General features: G+C 44.6%; 2 protein-coding genes and 1 pseudogene across 2 annotated transcripts in view; 1 reads left to right on the forward strand and 2 right to left on the reverse strand.

Annotated features, from left to right (window-relative positions):
• Window positions 1-827: 827 nt before the first annotated feature.
• Window positions 828-1,559, reverse strand: LOC139472178 (snake venom metalloprotease inhibitor 02A10-like). Its single transcript, XM_071254553.1, has one exon. The coding sequence runs from the start codon at window positions 1,557-1,559 to the stop codon at window positions 828-830; it is 732 nt and encodes a 243-aa protein (XP_071110654.1).
• LOC139472286 (TBCC domain-containing protein 1-like) overlaps window positions 1,495-17,217 on the reverse strand; it is a 34,575-nt gene continuing 18,852 nt past the window's right edge. Inside the window, exons 16-19 of the mRNA XM_071254718.1 lie at window positions 6,828-7,003; window positions 6,620-6,717; window positions 2,372-2,521; window positions 1,495-1,666 (exon numbers count right to left, since the gene is read on the reverse strand). Coding sequence (XP_071110819.1) covers window positions 1,589-1,666; window positions 2,372-2,521; window positions 6,620-6,717; window positions 6,828-7,003 — 502 coding nt within the window. The 3' untranslated portion in view covers window positions 1,495-1,588. The remainder of the gene's footprint in view (window positions 1,667-2,371; window positions 2,522-6,619; window positions 6,718-6,827; window positions 7,004-17,217) is intronic.
• Window positions 10,760-11,955, forward strand: LOC139472417 (uncharacterized; annotated as a pseudogene).

A 17,217-nucleotide genomic window follows, 5' to 3' on the forward strand; every position in this document is an offset into this window, starting at 1 on the left:
TTCTGCATCAGCATCATACTACTCAAAAGAAGTTGAATGGTCATGACAGATGAACTATAATCAATAAAAATCGGACGAGTAACCATAGTCATATGAAAAGAAAGGGTGTTCTTTAACTTCTTTTGAGTAGTATATGACAATCGTAGCCAATGTACATGATGTAAATATCAATATATAACATAGTATTCACGAGACATAACTTTTGAAATGAGTTGAAATTATATCACTGTGACAAATATTTACCTCCCTTCAAGCATATGGACACAATATAGCACATGTATCCTATACATTGTACACCTTATCCTTAAGATTGTCGTGGTCTTGTTGTATCACAATGGCTGACACAACATCCACTTGTTGCAGCTCTGCATGTTTATAAGTAGCAAAAGGTGCGGTGGGGTAGCCAAGTGGTTAAAGTGTTTGCCCATCATACCAAAGGCCTGAGTTCGATTCCCCACGTGTACAATGTGTGAAGGGCATTTCTGGTGTCCCTCGCAATGATACTGCTGTAATATTGCCCTAAGTAAGCTTTCATCTCTTGCTTGATAACGGTGTTAGAACCTACACCGAAACATCGCTCTTAATTGTAATAAAGAAGTCTTTCATTCATAAATTCTTATCCTTACTTAGTACTCAAACTTCTAAATGCCCATCAAAGAAGAAATGTCTAAAACAGTGAGTAAACATTGTTCAACGGGGTATCATCAATTTTGACTATTAGATGTACATTTCCTTGGCAATTATTTGAAATGATTTTGAAAATTATTTGAAATGACTTATTTTGGTAGATCATGTGTGAAAATGCTGACCACATGACAGAAACCTGATTAATGAACATGAGCAGGTGTTTGTGTCATCACAATCACTCCTAACATACACTGTTTATTGTTTTCTTGTAAATGCTGATGAACTTGTTCATTGTGGAGATTCACACATGTGGGGTGAGCCCCATCTCTTGTCCTGGCACTATTGGACATCACTGTCCAGGCTAGCCTCATCCCTTGCCCTGGGACTGTCAAGGCTAGCCTCATCTCTTGCCCTGGGACTGTTGAGGTGAGTCTCATCTCTTGCCCTGGGACTGTCGAGGCTAGTCTCATCTCTTGCCCTGGGACTGTCGAGGCTAGTCTCATCTCTTGCCCTGGGACTGTCGAGGCTAGTCTCATCTCTTGCCCTGGGACTGTCGAGGCTAGCCTCATCTCTTGCCCTGGGACTGTCAAGGCTAGCCTCATCTCTTGCCCTGGGACTGTTGAGGTGAGTCTCATCTCTTGCCCTGGGACTGTAGGGGCGAGTCTCATCTCTTGCCCTGGGACTGTTGAGGCTAGCCTCATCTCTTGCCCTGGGACTGTTGAGGCTAGCCTCATCTCTTGCCCTGGGACTGTTGAGGCTAGTCTCATCTCTTGCCCTGGGACTGACGAGGCTAGTCTCATCTCTTGCCCTGGGACTGTCGAGGCTAGTCTCATCTCTTGCCCTGGGACTGTCGAGGCTAGTCTCATCTCTTGCCCTGGGACTGTCGAGGCTAGTCTCATCTCTTGCCCTGGGACTGTTGAGGTGAGTCTCATCTCTTGCCCTGGGACTGTTGAGGTGAGTCTCATCTCTTGCCCTGGGACTGTAGGGGCAGCACCAGACTGTCTAGTTCCTTCTTGTGACCCATCTCTGATAACCACACCTGTAAGGTCAACACAATCAGTTAGCAGGGAGTAGTTCTACTCAGGCAGCCATGACTGCTGTCTCACCTCCTACGGAAGGGCCATGGGTGGTCCAGGCATTTTAGGCACCTCAATTCCCTGTGCAGAGGTTTGTCCCTTTGATGCCAGAAATTATGATAGTGGGTTTGAATCCTGGTTGGCCCCGATTATGTTTCTAGGATTGTCAGCACCATACCTGTGCTCGTGGGTTTCACCGAATTGGTAAATGTCTGAGACCTCTGCATCACTTCGGGCTTTCCTCCCACATTAAGTTGACATGCCGTGATAAAAATGGAATACTGTTCAAAGGGGTGTTAAACCCAACACAATCACTCACTCATTTACTTGGTACAACTCCTGGTTGATGGAGGAACGTAGTGATTACAAAATATTGATGATGCTGAATGTATTGATGACACATGACAACGTACACGGGAGATCTGGGTAGAATAGGTGTTTAGCAACCCATGATTGCCGTAAAAGGCAACTAGGCTTGTCGTAAGATTGGGTGCTCAGGCTCGCTGACTTGGCTGGTGCATGTCATCGCATCCCAATTGTGAGATTGATGCTCATGATGTCAATCTCTGGATTGTCTGTTCCAGACTTGATTAACTACAGATCGCCATCATATAGCTGGAATAATGCTGAGTGCGGCGTTAAACAACAAACAAACAAACAAGACTTACATGGAACCTGGTCTCAACCAAGCCCTGGAACTCCTTCCTCTGGTCCCGAGTCAATCCAGCGTCTTTCACCATCTTCTGCCAGCGGTCAATCTCCTTGTGCCGCTGGCCGACTGCCTTCTGGTGCCGGCTGGGCAGACCTCCAGGAATGGACTACATGTGATAACAAAAAAAATTCGTGTGGTTTTATGCTGAGATCCAGTGTCATGTGACCTGGAGGACCCGCCCCTGATGCTGATACAGAGATGCCGACCCACAACTCCTTCCACTCGGTACAATCGTCGACCTTTGTCCTCCAAGAATCAATGAATACTTTTCAAAGAATTTTTGCTTGAAGACAACTTTCATATAATTTGGATTTTTCAGATGCGAATTCATCCACATATGCCACTGTTTTGCTACCAGTTTCATTTAGCATGTTCAGCTTTTGTTACTTAAAAAGTTTGGACTAAATATACAAGTTTCATATTTCATAAGGATAATGCTTCCAAATGCTACAGAGGCACATATACAGTAATCCAGTCACAGAATACTGCAATAAAACAGAATGAACAACGAAACAAACTGTTTTCCTTGCAACAAGATTAACGTGGTGTACAGTGAAGTAGGTAGGGAGTATAATCATGTCTCAGGTTTTAGCGTACAAAGTATGCAAAATTTGTACAAGTAGGCACCTCTGCTGATATCATTACCACATAGGCCTTGTGGTTCCAGAGGAAATGACAAAATGTGAGATTTTACGTGGGATGAATGGACATACCAGGACATCCACTCACATTGTCAATCCTCTGTGATGGTGGGCTAAATGGTCGGCAGTTGTTGAATTATTATCTCAGTTGAGTGAGTGAATGTTGTTTTATGTCAGACAGCAATATTCCAGCTACATCATTACAATCTATGGTGATGGTCCAGGCAGTCTAAAAAAATGTCTAGTAAAAGATTAGTCCAGAGGACTAGTGTAAACTTATTTCACTTATCCTCAGAGTGTGTAGGTAGTCCTGCTTGGACAAAAATGGTTACTATGGTTACATTTTCAGTTTTATTCAGTTCCAATTTGCAGCAAAACTGTTGCATCGAGATTTGAATACTAGGTCAGCTACTAGTCAATGAGGACTACCATCACCGATTCTTATTAGTCCTCAGCACAGTTTAGTTTGTCTCTACTGGGAACCTATACCTTGAGTGTAAATTCTTTGATAGGCATTAACCAAGACCAAGGCCAAGGCTATTACCCTGTCGCACCATGAACTCATCAAAGACCCCAATCAGTCATAATCCTTTTGTCTAAATTACTGGCTTCTCCACTCCAGTGTAACTACATCTGATATCTTCACAACTGTATAAACACTGCCTGTATATACCCCAGTGTAACTACATCTCATATCTTCACTACTGTATAAACACTGCCTGTATATACCCCAGTGCAACTACATCTGATATCTTCACTACTGTATAAACACTGCCTGTATATACCCCAGTGCAACTACATCTGATATCTTCACAACTGTATAAACACTGCCTGTATATACCCCAGTGTAACTACATCTCATATCTTCACTACTGTATAAACACTGCCTGTATATACCCCAGTGCAACTACATCTGATATCTTCACAACTGTATAAACACTGCCTGTATATACCCCAGTGTAACTACATCTCATATCTTCACTACTGTATAAACACTGCCTGTATATACCCCAGTGCAACTACATCTGATATCTTCACTACTGTATAAACACTGCCTGTATATACCCCAGTGCAACTACATCTGATATCTTCACTACTGTATAAACACTGCCAGTATATACCCCAGTGTAACTACATCTGATATCTTCACTACTGTATAAACACTGCCTGTATATACCCCAGTGCAACTACATCTGATATCTTCACTACTGTATAAACACTGCCTGTATATACCCCAGTGCAACTACATCTGATATCTTCACTACTGTATAAACACTGCCTGTATATACCCCAGTGCAACTACATCTGATATCTTCACTACTGTATAAACACTGCCTGTATATACCCCAGTGTAACTACATCTGATATCTTCACTACTGTATAAACACTGCCTGTATATACCCCAGTGCAACTACATCTGATATCTTCACTACTGTATAAACACTGCCTGTATATACCCCAGTGCAACTACATCTGATATCTTCACTACTGTATAAACACTGCCTGTATATACCCCAGTGCAACTACATCTGATATCTTCACTACTGTATAAACACTGCCTGTATATACCCCAGTGCAACTACATCTGATATCTTCACAACTGTATAAACACTGCCTGTATATACCCCAGTGCAACTACATCTGATATCTTCACTACTGTATAAACACTGCCTGTATATACCCCAGTGCAACTACATCTGATATCTTCACTACTGTATAAACACTGCCTGTATATACCCCAGTGCAACTACATCTGATATCTTCACTACTGTATAAACACTGCCTGTATATACCCCAGTGCAACTACATCTGATATCTTCACTACTGTATAAACACTGCCTGTATATACCCCAGTGCAACTACATCTGATATCTTCACAACTGTATAAACACTGCCTGTATATACCCCAGTGCAACTACATCTGATATCTTCACTACTGTATAAACACTGCCTGTATATACCCCAGTGCAACTACATCTGATATCTTCACAACTGTATAAACACTGCCTGTATATACCCCAGTGCAACTACATCTGATATCTTCACAACTGTATAAACACTGCCTGTATATACCCCAGTGCAACTACATCTGATATCTTCACAACTGTATAAACACTGCCTGTATATACCCCAGTGCAACTACATCTGATATCTTCACTACTGTATAAACACTGCCTGTATATACCCCAGTGCAACTACATCTGATATCTTCACTACTGTATAAACACTGCCTGTATATACCCCAGTGCAACTACATCTGATATCTTCACTACTGTATAAACACTGCCTGTATATACCCCAGTGCAACTACATCTGATATCTTCACTACTGTATAAACACTGCCTGTACATACCCCAGTGCAACTACATCTGATATCTTCACTACTGTATAAACACTGCCTGTATATACCCCAGTGCAACTACATCTGATATCTTCACTACTGTATAAACACTGCCTGTATATACCCCAGTGCAACTACATCTGATATCTTCACTACTGTATAAACACTGCCTGTATATACCCCAGTGCAACTACATCTGATATCTTCACTACTGTATAAACACTGCCTGTATATACCCCAGTGTAACTACATCTGATATCTTCACTACTGTATAAACACTGCCTGTATATACCCCAGTGCAACTACATCTGATATCTTCACTACTGTATAAACACTGCCTGTATATACCCCAGTGCAACTACATCTGATATCTTCACTACTGTATAAACACTGCCTGTATATACCCCAGTGCAACTACATCTCATATCTTCACTACTGTATAAACACTGCCTGTATATACAGTAGTGAAGATATCAGATGTAGTTGCACTGGGGTATATACAGGCAGTGTTTATACAGTAGTGAAGATATCAGATGTAGTTGCACTGGGGTGGAGAAGCCAGTAATATAGACAAAAGGATTATGATTGGGGTCTTTGATGAGTTCATGGTATATATATATATGTATGTCAACCATACTCTGTACATCACTTGCTTGATAACGGTGTTAAAGTACTCACGGAAATAGAAAAAAACTTTTTCTCAATTTAAAAATCGACACAAAGTGTTACGTAGCTGTAAATACGAAATAACAAAACAACTCGAAAAGTACTAGTCTGGATTTGCTAGTTTGATCTCAGTGAACAATACAAAATGTACTTTACAGGAGGTAATTTGTCGGCACTTTCAACATTCAAAAATAAAACTAAGTCCAAATTGACATACATGTAGCAGAAACAGACTATAGGCATTATGCACCTGTTCTCACCTGTTGTCAAGGTGTCATAGGTCACCTTGATCTACTTACAATAGTCTGTTTTATTCACATTTTTACACACTTTTACGTGTAAAAAGGCATAAAAGCATTTGATACGCAGTACTTGTGCCACGGCCCAATTAGTACTAATTTAGTTGTTTGAATATTTACATATTTTGTATATCAACTGCAATAATTTAAGATCTGAGGTCGAAAAAACAGGTTTTTTTTCATTTCCGTGAGTACTTTAGAACTTACACCGAAACATCGCTCCTAACTGATCCTTACTCTGAGTGTAGTCAACTGACCTTGGTGGGTCCTTCCATGTCAAAGGGCACAGTGAAGGTGAAGAACTCCTGGACTGGCATTATTTCCCAAATGGGTGTCTCGTCTCGGTGATCAGGCCCTGCAATACAAGATTGGTCATCTCATATATGCCTTACTCTACAAGAAAACAATGTCCTGGTCTGATTTTTTAGATAAGCAACTGTGGAAGGGATTAAGAAGGGTACTCACCCACACACAGTGGCTGATCCCAGTGGTTGAGTGATGCGGAGATGCCGACGAGGGACATGTGTTCCTCCAGCTGGGGGTAGAATGTGTGGTACGGAGCCAGGAGGATGGTGTCGTTCCCGCTGAGCAGCACAGGGCGTGTCGGGGTCAGCAGGTGCAGGGTACACAGAGTACACCCACTGGAACAAGGACCATGTGTTCATCACTACGCCAGCTTGGCATCACATCATTAAGGTCATCAAAGTTTTTTGTTTGTCTGTTGTTGAACGACACACTCAGCAATATTCCAGCTATATGACTGTGGTCTGCAAATAATCAAGTCTGGACCAGATAATCCAGTGAGCATCGATCCATGCAATTAGGATACGATGACATGCATCAACTGTGTCAGTGAGCCTGACCACCCGATCCCGTTAGTGGCCTCTTACCCCAAGAATAGTCATATTTTATGGCAAGCATGGGTTGCTGAAGACCTATTCTACCCCGGATCTTCACGGTTGATGTCATCAAAGGATGCAGGAATAATGACTGATTTGTAAACCATGGTTAATCTAATACCAATTCCGGTATCATCCGCACATTGTATATGGGAGGTAACTCTTGTAGCAGTGTTGGAAACAAAGCTCAGCAAGAGTTTGCAACTAACGTGGCTATATCCCCCGTCCCTGTTGCAGAATTTATGACATAATTAAATCTAAACAAACCCTAACCTTTTTTAACCGAGGTGGAACTTGTCATGGAAATTGTAAAAAAAAGAAGAGTTTGGAACCTAAATCCATCTTGTTGCCATGGAAACGTAAAAAATAATAATTTCTAAAATTTCTAAATAGGAAAAGGCACCAGTTCAGCATGTACCTGACAGACCTACAAAGTTTGCTGAAAAAATATTGAACGGTTTATGAGTTAGGTTCTGTGAGGGTAGGGTTCATTTCCGGAGCATAAGTCCATCTTGTTGCCATGGAAACTTAAAAAATATAAATTTTTAAAATTTCTAAATAGCAAAAGTCACCAGTTCAGCATGTACCTGACAGACCTGCAAAGTTTGATGAAAAATATTGAACAGTTTATGAGTTATGCTCCGGAAACAAAACGTGACGGACGGACGGACGGAGCCCGTTTCTATATCCCCCTTCAACTTTGTTGTGCGGGGGATAATAACAAACATGGATGTCGATGTCCCATTCTGCCCCGGTATTCCCACAGGGTTGGTCTAGATAATATTCCAGCCGTGTGAGTCGATAAGGATTTTGTCATAATATTCACAGGTGAAGTGACAAAGCTTTTAATGGCAATCAAAGGCACTAGGTCAATGTTTGTAATGCCCGAGTGACAGAATGTTGGTGGTAATTTGATTCACTGCAGATGCCTATGTAGATGCAAGATTTCCTAATGTTTCAAAGTATGAACTGTTGGTGAAATGACATGAAATCAAGTTAAAATTGTTACAATTCATTTAACTTATTATCCATGGTGGTCCAATGATTAAGACACTTTAGTATTACACTAATGTTCTAAAGTTCAATTTCCACAGAATATTTATCAATTCTAAGATACATGTATACAATGTTTACATGTTCTCAGTAACATTCCACTACCTCGTGACCTTAACCTTCATGTGCAATGTCAAAGCTCACAGGTCATGTCATGACCTCTTCAAAGCTCATGCATTTCGAAGCACATGCTCACCAGTGTGTATTGGACCTCCATGCTGCCAGGTTCTCACCCTACTGCCTGCTATATTTGAACTATGTAAAGACACATGTGAGTACCTTTCCCTTTCATTGTTAGGTTTTATGTTTTTTTCTGAACACCCTGAAATTGTATATATGCCAAAATATTAATTTAGTGCAAAATTGTTTAGATATTTCACACAACTGTTACATTATATTTACAAATGTGACTTGATAATTTTGCAGAATTTCAATGTAGTCAATGTATTTATTGCTTCATTTGGATGCAATTTCGAATGTGTTAAATACTAGGAAAATTTGTAAATGTTTCTGAATTTACAGAAAGCTATTGTTTATTGTAGTTTTCTGAACCTGGTCAACTTTTCGACGCTTCAACTTGTCACCAACTCGTCACCAACTCGTCACCAACTCGTCATCAATTGTTCTTAAGCCATGGCTCTAACTATAAACTGTACTACGTTAAACGTCACGAAATAAACCCTGTTGATGCGAGTTAGTTTTGTCGTCTTGCATCCACATTAGTTCAGAAAACTATACAGACAATGGGGTGTAATTATTGGTAAAATGGCAGAATATTGAACGTCTTACCGTAATGGAGGCCAATACACACTCATCTTAGACTGTTCAAAACGGTTATCAGTTTCAGTCCGGGATACGTTTGAAGTTGATTTTGAACTGTTTATTGCTTAACAGTACAGGGATTTAACGTTTAACCGTAAAGCAATTTATCGCACAACAGGTGTTAATTGTTGAAAAGTGACATCTGTGTTCTTAAAAGTTAAAGAGTCATGGCTACAAGAGACATGCGGGATTACTCAGACGTTTCCAATCCTGTAGAGGACGAACACTGAAGAGAATGACACTTCACAACGTCCAGTACGACAGAATTCTTATGGAGAAAGGCAAAAGTGAACATTTACTTCTGCTAAGGAACAAGAGTATTGCTGCTCTTTCTGAGTTGACTCAGTGCAAAAATGAACTTGTTTCTCTTATGAACAATCATGATAATTTTTAGTTAAATCTTTTCTTGATAATTTTGCTGCTTTGTTTTCCAGTTACGAAAAATGCTCTCAGGTCTATTCCTGTGAACTTGACACTCCTGAGGAGAAAGTGAAGTCTATTCAGCATGCTGCGGTTAAGCTGAATGAAGCTCATGGTTTCAGGGATTTGGTCGTGAGTTGGATCCAACGTGTTGAACGTGAGTTGTCTGATCAAGTTAACAGAGAATCCATTTCAAAACAAAATTCTGTAATCAGTGGGCTATCTAAGCGTTCAGTTAATTCTAAAAAGTCTACCATTAGCTCTACTAGGTCTGCTCATATTTTTGAGAAAGCGAAACTTGCTGAGCTCCGTGCAGAAAAGACCATGCTGCATTCGATGACACAGGCCCAGACATCCATGCATGAAACGTAGTTGAAGATGAAAGAGCTTGAGCTCGACATGGAGATCGCCTAGACCAGTGCAAGAGAACTGCCGATGCTGAGGTAAAGTCAACAACAGAGATGAAGGTAAAGATACGAGGTACAGACCACAATGAGATAAATCAGATCTTTCCTTTTACATCCGAATTTAAACCCGATATGCGCGATGAGCAAATAATTTCCAATCCTGCAAATCACTGCACTGACCAGCCTTCTTGGCAATTATCGAATCCTTGTTCCAATCCTGTACATTACAACACTGGTCAGTCCTCGCATCCAAGGTTAGATCCTAATGCAAATGACATTCTGCCAGAAAATAAGAATATTTCAAATAACTTTCTTCAAGATCATGAATGTGTATCTGATAACCAACTTCATTCATCAAACCATGTTTTCCTAGAGACTCAAAGACAGATGGCAAACGCCATGTTTTTACCACAACCGGAAGTCCCCAAGTTCAAAGGTGACCAATGGAATTTGCGCTTTCTTGATGGCGTTCGATGCCCGGATTGTTCCACACACGCAGACCGATGCTGCTAGGCTTTACTACCTAGATCAACAGTTGCAGGGAGAGGCAAAGGATCTTGTTTCTGGATGTCTCTACATGCATGTAAATACTGGCTACAGCAAGGCAAGAGATTTATTGATGAAAGAATATGGTGACCCATATAAAGTTTCTACAGCATACTTGAACAAAATTCTTTCATGGCCCGTATTGAAAATTTATGACTGTGGGACTCAAACAGTTCTCCTTTCTCCTGATTAAATGTTGTCATGTAATGCAAAACATTTCACACATGCTTGTTCTTAATCATGCTCACATATGCAAGCAATTGTCTTAAAGCTTCCACAGTATCTGCAGACCAAGTGGGGGGATCGCGTAACCAAAGCAAGGATTCGAAACCATGTCACTGGTTTTCATAGACTTTGCAGCCAAGTCGGCGAACGAACCTACGTTCGGTTAGCAAGCTTTGACCAACTTGCACGATGCATCATATCACATGGGACCCACAACAAGACCAAGCAGATGTCTCACAGGAATCGGTCAACCAGTCTAGCAACTCAATTTGGAAACGACACTTCACAAGGTAAACGATTTTCTTCAACTTGTTATTTCTGCAAACAACCTCATGATCTTGATGACTGTAGATCCTTTGCACAAAAGTCTCTCAGCGAGAAGTGTGACTTCTTAAAGGAAAGTAACCGATGTTTCAGTTGCTATGGCCTCAATCACTCTGCCAAAGGTTGTCTAAAAAGACGGACTTGAAAAACCTGTAGTAGACGTCATCCTACCGCTATGCACGATAACAACTTCCAGCCACTGAAAAAGCCAAACGAAGTAGTGTCTGAAAGTAGTAACAAGCTGTAGCGATGATACTCGTGTCAAACAGGTTCATGATGCTTCAAAGTCCAACAACTGTATCGAAACTGTTCTTCAGCCTATTCTTCCCATAAACGTGAAACAGAAGGGAAGTAATCGGGTTATCACTACATATGCCATGTTGGATAATGGTAGTACAGGCTGCTTTATCATGGAAGATCTACGAGATCAACTTGGTGCCAAGCGTTCGCCTACTCTATCAAAGCTTCAGACAAGGAATGGTATAGATTTTGTCAAGACATCTGCTGTAGATGACCTTGTGGTTTCAGATCTTGACGACACGCAGCACGTAGATTTGCCATGCACATTTTCCAAAGATGTTATGCCCGTAGATCATGATCACTGAACTACTGAAACAATTTTCTCATCTTAAAACTGTTTCTGACAAATTACCAGTTCAAATGCCTAATCTTGACATGGATTTACTGAAAAGCAGTAACTGTTCACTTGCGTTACAGCCATTAGAAGTTGTTCCAGCCCTAGGTGAAGCCAGAAGGACCTTTTGCAGTTCTTTATAGGCATGGTTGGACAATTAATGGTCCAATACAGCTCAAACACAATCTTTCCAACAACACTTTAGTATGTAATAGAATTGTTCTGAAAGAAATGGAAAAGTCAAAAGAATGCATTGCTCCTGAAACAAATTTGAAATTGTTTGAGTTAGACTTCAATGAGCACGATCTTGGATCGACTCCAAACGAACGAGGCTATTCTGCTGAAGATCGTCGTTTTATCAAAGACACTGAACAAAATCTCAAATTCGTTGATGGCCATTTTGAAATTCCTCTTCCATTTAGAGATGAGTCTCCAGTCCCATGTAACAGGGAACAAGCTTTTAAACGCGTCCTTTGGCAAAAGCAAAAGATTCTAAAAGATGACAGGTACCATAAAGATTATGTCAAAGCCCCTGCAAGAAATGCAAAGTCAAAATTTGTAGAATTTTCCTTTTCGGAATATTTTATAGTAATACGTTACCACTTGTTATACCGAGGCTGTTGTCTCCCACAACTGCTGCTTTAGCGAAATCTACCACAGAGATCTCAATTACCTCATGCAGTATGTGAGTAGCCACCTAGCTGCCATGTGACACGTGCTTGGGGGAAGGACGGGTGGGCAGCAGCCCAGTGGTAACGTATTACTTATAGAATATTCCGAATAGGAAAATTCTACAAATTACATTAAGTAATACGTTACCACTGTTATACCGAGGCTGACTACCACAGTAGGCGGTGGGGAGCACCTACAACCCGAATCCTGACTGCTAGCGTTTCTTCCGACCAGCGGAAGTAAACACCAAGGCGGAAGCACTCGATGCGCATGAACCTAGCTAGGCGTTACCCTATAGGAATACCAAAGCACTGTCAAGCGCATACCGTAAGGCTCAATCGTCATTGCCAAAACGATTGGTGACTCCAAACGGCCCCACTGGATAGGTATTTCATCGCCGCAGCGGATGAGAACACAGTATCCGTGTGAGCTAAATCTTAGATCAGGTTAAACAGTCGAAAAGAGGGAAATTAATTTCATTCAGACCGTATATCCCCGAGCAAGCCTACTTAAAGTATGTAATAGGCGCGTGACCTAATTTCAGTATTCTTAAGAATGTATCACAAGGTTGGAATACACGACAGACAATTAAATGCATAATTGTCAAAATACAAATAAGGACAAAACACACAAAAAGCCGTCTCACCTGTGGTGTGAGTGCGCTGGTTTGCAGGACCCCAACTCCTGTACGCACGGCGTGGGAACATTGGAGACGACCCAGATTGACCACCGTGCAAGGACTGACGACTGCGGAGTTTGGAATTGCGCTGGACACACCCCCTAGATGACCGCTTGTGCCGCGATCAGCGGCACAAGACGGTGCACCCCCTCCCACGTCTTCATCAGAAACCTTTCTGAGGTAATGATTGGCAAAAACCGAGTCAGAACGCCAGTAACAACCTCGTAATATTCTGTGAACGGAGATATTCGAGTGTAGGGCAAATGTTGCCGCTAGCGCCCTGCTCTCGTGCGGGTTTGACCCCGCTACCAGTAACTCCCGAGACCGGTACGCCAGATTGATGACAGAACGAAGCCACAACGCAATCGAGTTGAGAGTTATGTCAACCGTGCGATTAGGGTTACACGATATGAACAGACGGTCACGCCCTTGTCTACGTTCATTCGAAGCCTTAAGTTAATACTTAAGGGCCCTAACCGGACACAGCGCTCTGTCCTCAGTATCAGCAGGATGTAAGATTTCTTTGAGTGATCTTACAGTGAATTCTCTCTCCGTTTGCCCGATTCTCTGATTCTTGGCGACGAAGCCCATGAGCAGGCCCAGGCGGACCGCTCCTTCGTCACCCCTATTGAATCGTACCTTGACGACATCGAGTGCATGAATTTCGGATACATGTGCCGCCGTGGCAAAGGAGAGGAGAAATGCTGTTTTCCAAGCCACATGCTGGAACGAAGCACTATGCAAAGGTTCATACGGAGCTTCCATAAGTGATTGCAACACTAGGGAAAGATCCCAGGCCGGTGCCCGAAGGCGGCCCCCCTTAAGATCGTGCTGTTTGAAACCCTTGATAATACCCCGTATCACCGGCTCTTTGGAGAGACTGGTACCCATAGCAACGTCCCGTACCGTAGCAACGGACGAGACATAGTTGGCAATGGAACCCCCGGAGAGTTTCCGGGTCTCTCGCAAGTGAAACATGAAACGAGCAATATCCTGCACAGATACCTTATCTGGCGAATGAATGTGATGTTTACAACATCACTTCGTGAAAATAACCCAACGAGCATTATACACCTTCTGGGTAGAATCATGATGCATGCTAACGTATGCCCGAGACACCCGACGAGAAAAACCTTTACTCCTCAGACGCTCGGTGACAACATCCACGCGTGCAGATTGAACTGCCCTACGTTGGATGAAGCTGACGGGTGTGAGGGTGGATCAAGAGATCCGGTCTCGCAGGCAGTGGAAGTGGCGACTGCGTGACCTGGGTCAGCAAGTCGGGGTACCACGATCTGTTCGGCCACATGGGTGCGATCAGTATTATTCGACAGCGAACTCCTCGGAGCCGGCTTAGAATGTGTGGTATCAACGCTGTCGGCGGGTAAGCATAAGCGTCCAAGCCCGTCCAGTCTAAAGCGAGAGCATCGTGATCGATGGCCCTCGGGTCCGGGACTGGTGATACAAACAAAGGGAGTTGATTGTTGAACACTACTGGGTTCAGCATCCACTCTGTGGGGCTCGGATCCCGAGGCCTCGATAGAGCGTCGGCCAGTACGTTCCGCACACCTGGGATGTGACGGGCGCGTATCTGGCACGAGTCACTGTCCACCAGAGCGTAAAACTCGAACGTGAGATCGAGTAACGAGTGACTGTGGGTTCCCGCCAGTTTTTTCACATAGGACACTACCGTCGTGTTGTCGGCATGAGCTGGGCGTCGACGAGACGATGCTTCCAGTGATTGACTGCGTTGATCACTGCCTTGAACTCGAGACAATTGATGTGAAGACCTAGTTCGTCTACGCACCACAGCCCCGAGCTCAACTCCCCCTCTAGATGGGCGCCCGAGCCCACTGGAGAGGCGTCTGTATACAGGTTCAACGTGGCACGATAGGGCCGCATAGAGACTCCTGATAAGACATTGTAAGGGACCGTCCACCAATCCAGATGCGGTCGGAGCCGATCCAGGAGGGAGACGATCGCACTGTTCACCTCCTGTGCTAACTCGATTAAAAACTGTTACAGTAGGCGGAGTTGGAGACGACCCCGTTCAGTGCAGTCCTGGGCTGACACAAGTAGACCTAACAGCTGTTCCCAAAAGTGAACAGTCTGTTGCACCGGTCTGGGGGGACAAAGAGGCGATGGGTCACCGTGTTGAACTGACCTCCGATGAACTGTTCTGAGAGGGGGTTAACTCGCTCTTGGGGAGATGGACAATCCACCCCAATTGCTCCAAGAGCCGACGTGTGAAATTGAGCTGCCGAGACAGCATGTCCATCATTCGATTTGCTACTAGTGAGTCGTCCAGGTACGCGAAGTACCGGACACCCCTCCAGTGGAGGAACCCCACTATGGGGGTGGTTAACCAGGTGAACAGCCAGGGAGCGGATGAAAGACCGAATGGGAGTACAACCCACTCGTAGTGCCAGCCTTGAAAGACAAACCTGAGATACTTGTGATGATCCGAGTGAATCGGAACATGCAGATAAGCATCCTTCAGGTCGATCGAAGCGAGCCAGTCGGCCGGCATGATCAGAGCTTTTAGGTCCGCCAAGCTCAACATTCTGAACTTGGGCGGCTTGTGCAGGTAGAACTCGTTGAACGATTTCAAGTTGTGAATCATTCTGAGTTCGGCACTGTCCTTCTTGGGAACGAGAAATATCCTGGAGTAAAACCCAGGAGTTATTTCTGGTAGAGCTAACTCCCGAACTGCCCTCTTCTCCACCAACCTGCAGATGGCATCAGCGAGGATGGGAAGATCTGTTTCCGAATAGAAACCTGCCGAGCGGTGAGCGGCGGATTCGCTTTGAGATCGAGATGGGCGCAACTGTCCAGGGCCAAGGGACTCGGGTTCGCCTACGGGCCAACCGCAGTTGGCGCTGTCGGCATACGAACCCCTCCAATGAGAGTCACCTGGAGGGGCCCTTGTCGTCCTTAGATGACTTGGGCTTCCCCCAGTTCCCCTTCTTCACGCGAAAGGGCTGCTGAGAACCCTTACCAGAGCCCTCCGAGCGGGGCTTTTTCCCGGAGGAAGAACCCGACCCCTTAGGCCTGCCGGACACAGCATCCTGGGGCGCGCTCCGCTTCGGAGCGGCACCCAGGCGCCTATGCAAGGACCCCACAAGATCCAGTGTGTGCCGAGAGGCCTCGGCAGACACAGCGGCCTGTTGTTCCTTCAGAACCCCAGGAATCTTGTTATTAAACAGGGTCCGAGCAGACCAAGGCTGCGAAAGGAGCACCTCCTGATTTGCAGAGTCCAACCCTGAAGCAACCAGATACGACTGGCACCGAAGAAAATGGCACGTGCCGGAAATAAAGGCCGAAGCCCCGGCAACGTACTCCAGGGAAGCATTTAAACCGAGCAAGCAGTTGTAAATGAGCTGGTCTCGGTCCGTAGGAGAACCTTCGACCAGACTGGCCGCTGCAGCCAGGTATGTGTCTCCGTGAGACATTGCCAGCATGGAGTGTCGAGCGAGGGTGTCCAGCTGTTGCAAGGTACCTTGTGGTACTGTGGCAACCGGTGGGGCACGGACCCCCAAACGCTCAACATGGGCTTCAGCGGAAGGACCAGCCTCGGGAAAGGCAAGGTCATGTACCGGGAAAGACCCTTTTCTCCACGACGGTGGAGGTAACGGGAGACCCCAACCGGAGGCAGCCGCGAAGGCCTTCTCCAAAGAAGGCTTAATCCCTCGCAGCAAGGTTGATGCCGGGAAAGCCTTGTCGGACGTCTCGTCGTACACCTCGGAGGAACCCACGGAGCCGTGGATTCCTCGCGGTATCGGCAGGGGCTTGGGCATGTCCACAAAGAGGTCATAAACCATGACCACGCGGTCCTTAACCGATAGCGGAAGCAACAGTTTGGGGGAAGGACCGGTAACCACGGCAGCCGCCGCTGTACCGGTGGACCCCGCGTCCGAACCCGCGGCCACCGAAGAGGCCGGGGACGGAACAGCCAGCGGCCTATCTTGCGATAAGGCCGCCAGCTTGGAGTCCACAAGTTTCGACAACAATGCGGCGAACAAGGCATCCGTCGCAGCCGAGGAGGTGGTACCTGCACAGGGACCCCTACCGGACGAACAGGCCACCACAGGGGTGGAGACGGACTGGACGTACAGTCGGTAACGCTCAAACTCCGCAGGCCCCAGACCTTCGCACAGGGTGCACCGAGTGTCCC

Source organism: Haliotis cracherodii, unplaced genomic scaffold (assembly GCF_022045235.1).
Source record: "Haliotis cracherodii isolate W230 unplaced genomic scaffold, xgHalCrac1.p SCAF_24, whole genome shotgun sequence".
In the NCBI taxonomy this organism is placed as follows: domain Eukaryota; kingdom Metazoa; phylum Mollusca; class Gastropoda; order Lepetellida; family Haliotidae; genus Haliotis; species Haliotis cracherodii.